Here is a 3,093-nt window from a genome sequence, read left to right as displayed (position 1 = left end):
TCTGGAGCTTCTATGCAATCCCCCTGCTATATCGATTATTTTAATTGTCATCATTATAATATAAAGGCTGTCTGGAAATTACGTGCTTATGTGCTTACGTGATAATAATGTAAAATGAATTTCAGTTTTATCACAGCAAACATAAACTAAATTTAATTTGCTCTCGGAGCGCGCGCACGCTCACACGCTAGCGTTACGCACACCGAATATATTTTAGGAAGTTTATTTTCAACCGGTACAGGCCGTATACGATAATTTTCATATTAATAGCGCGCATAAGTTTCCTGTCGAAGTCGCGTCGGATTAAATAACAGTCGTATTTATTTTGTTATTTCGTATTGTCCATGCTATTTTCGCCTCCTCTCCCGTGTGCGTTTACACGAGAATCATATTCGCACGTGTGTCTGCTGCTTTTTTGGAGATAAAGGTATATAAATCCATTGTGTGCCGATCAGGAGAAATTTATTTCAGAAAACAGTTCTCTAGTTTTCTATTGCGTCTTTTTGATAATTTTTGATGATGAGAATGGGTGCTCTTTTGTTGTTCCAGTTATGCGTGATCTTAGAGCCGATGCAGGAGCTGATGTCGAGGCACAAGGCGTACGCGTTGTCACCGCGGGACTGCTTGAAGACGACCTTGTTCCAGAAATGGCAGAGGATGGTTGCCCCGCCGGGTAAGAGAGGTAGACGAACAGTTGCTTTACATGAGAAGCACCAGCCAGTGGAGCCAAACGGCCGACCAGTCTACCGCAGGATTCGGTTTTTGATCGCTGAACGACGGAATCGTCCGTCGTTGATTCGTTGTCGCGTCATGAACCTCGGTTCCTGTCGATTTCTATGGCCAGTACCTTTCATTTTCCTCTCTCCTATCTCTCCTGATCATCAATTAACCAATGGTATATTGTAAAATTGACCAGAGATAAAAGATTGTAGATTCCAAGAAGCTATGTCACATCTTCTTTGTTGCTAGATATTCATTTCTGAAAGATTGTAATTTTCCACTGGGAGAAATGGTACCAAGAGTGTTAAAAGAAGTTTCTACCTTAACGAAGGCTCTCTATCTAAATAATTATCATGCTTTTTTTTTCCTGGTTTCACCCACCGACTGTACTTTGTCCTTCAGATCACGAAGCCAAGCATTCCTAAATGAAATCAGTGGCGCTTCTCTGGGTCTCATTAAAGCGATCACTGTCTATAGATAGCAGCGGTGTCTGATTTTTCCCGATCACTGCTCGCAGAGCAGGATACGCGCTTGTCTCGAAGTTACCAGTCGAAGTATTTCACCTTGCCGCAACGTTATCTGCCGTTTCTATCATGCGTATGCACGCACCGCGTTTCCTGTTTCGCCCGCCCGTCATTCTCTTTTCTCTCCCTCAATTATCCGGCGCCCCCGTCTCCAAGGTCAGCGAAATCATGGAACCGAGCGCGTTAAAAGAACGTGATTAGAGAAAAGAGCAACAATTAATTCGGTGATCGCGTTAATGCGTGTTTCTCTGTAAAGATGTACAATTTCTACGTGAGTGCAAAACACTTTTTCTCCTTATAAGTAGCTTTCGATGGCGAGAGACAATAGAGAGAGACAATTGATCTGTTGCATCGATCTTCTATCTGTCTGTCAACCATGATGCATGCATGCTTGTGTGTGTCAGAGACCTTTGAGTTTTGTTCGAAGAAAGGTCCAAAGCTGGGTAGCGGTCTGAAGTTTCTTAGCGCGCTGCTACATGGCTATAGCATCCTTGCTGACCGTCCGCGCTCGTATTTAACGTCAGCCTGTTCTTGCAGAATCTCAGAGGCCGGCGAACAAACGAAGAAAGAGGAAGGCAAGCGCCTCAGGACCCGGAAACAACGCACCTCCAGCGCCAAGTAAAAAGAGATCGCCGGGGCCTAATTTTGCTCTGGCGTCACAGGTGAGTGTCGAATCTTAGCCTAGTGGGCTGCAGCCGAAGCGTCCTTTATCGAAGGCTGTGTGTCCCTCACGGGTTTTGTTTTGAAAGGTTCATGATTAATAATCATTACTAAGTCACTATTAAGTCGTTGTTGTCCATGTAACAGGATAATCGTTTAATATTCTGTTATGAATTTCCTGTCGATCCAGGACGTGATGGTTGTGGGTGAACCGTCGTTGATGGGAGGCGACTTCGGCGAGGAGGACGAACGATTAATCACGAGGTTGGAGAACACGCAGTACGACGCAGCGAACAGTCTGGACCCGCACAGTCACGACACACCTGGCGGACCACCCCCGCATCCTCACCAATTCCATTCGGAACCAACACCGGGCAACTCCTGGCCACCAGACCGCGGTCCTGGCCCTCCACAGGGAGGACCCGGTAGCCAGGTAATTATCCCGAGAGACAGACAACCGTAACCTGCACACTTCGAGATTCACTCCACGCTCTAGCGGAACAATTCTATAGGCCTGGTGTATGATGCACTCAGTGCTCTATCACCTGCAACAAATCCTCGAAATTCGACGATACTCATCTCCTGCGCCAACGCTATCCTCATTATTCATCTCCACAGCTAAGAACCTGCCATTCTCTCGATGATACTCACCTCGGACGTCACTATCGTGATTGTAGGGAGTGCAGGGCGGACAGGGGGGCGCGGCAGCGGGTGTACAGGGCACGCAGGACGCCAGTCAGCAGCAACAAGACAAGAAGAGCCCCGCGGTGAGCCAGTGAGGCCAGGAGTCCCCGCGCCCCCCCACCAGGGGGCGACGGGGGCGCAGGCCCAAGAACATGGCTCCCTAGCGGGGCGAGAATCCTAACCTCCCCGGCGCCTATCTAGCCTCGTCTGGCTGTTCGGCCAGCTCCAGGCTGTCGCACGTCAGCGTACACCCAGCGCTCACCTGTCATCAGCCATCGGCCATGCCGATGCCTGGCCATCATCACACGGATCCACAGATGCAGCTGGGTCATGCAGCCGCGGCCGCCGCCACAGCAGCCTCCATGGGGATGGAATCCTCGGAGCTGGTAGCGGTCGCTCACTATCAGGCGCAGCAGCTACAGCGACAATTGCTGGCCGAGCAGTCTGGTCTGGTGGGCACGATGCTGCCGCCGGCTGCTCAGCCTGCTGGTGGAGGCTTGACGCA

The 3,093-nt window shown here is 49.6% G+C and overlaps 1 protein-coding gene across 3 annotated transcripts in view; it reads left to right on the top strand.

Moving 5' to 3' along the window:
- LOC108575414 (LIM domain-binding protein 2-like) overlaps positions 1-2,838 on the top strand; it is a 106,646-nt gene extending 103,808 nt beyond the window's left edge. For 2 of the 3 annotated variants that reach the window (XM_017938198.1, XM_017938206.1), the window contains 4 exons: positions 550-682; positions 1,782-1,906; positions 2,095-2,337; positions 2,523-2,838. In XM_017938198.1, coding sequence (XP_017793687.1) covers positions 550-682; positions 1,782-1,906; positions 2,095-2,337; positions 2,523-2,675 — 654 coding nt within the window. In that variant the 3' untranslated portion in view covers positions 2,676-2,838. The remainder of the gene's footprint in view (positions 1-549; positions 683-1,781; positions 1,907-2,094; positions 2,338-2,522) is intronic. The other variant, XM_017938215.1, reaches the window with a different exon arrangement.
- The last annotated feature ends 255 nt before the right edge of the window (positions 2,839-3,093 follow it).

The sequence above is a fragment of the Habropoda laboriosa genome, unplaced genomic scaffold (genome assembly GCF_001263275.1).
Source record: "Habropoda laboriosa isolate 0110345459 unplaced genomic scaffold, ASM126327v1 scaffold18, whole genome shotgun sequence".
NCBI classification, from domain to species: Eukaryota; Metazoa; Arthropoda; class Insecta; order Hymenoptera; family Apidae; genus Habropoda; species Habropoda laboriosa.
Note: the sequence above shows the minus strand (reverse complement) of the source record. Positions and strands in the feature narration are given on the sequence as shown.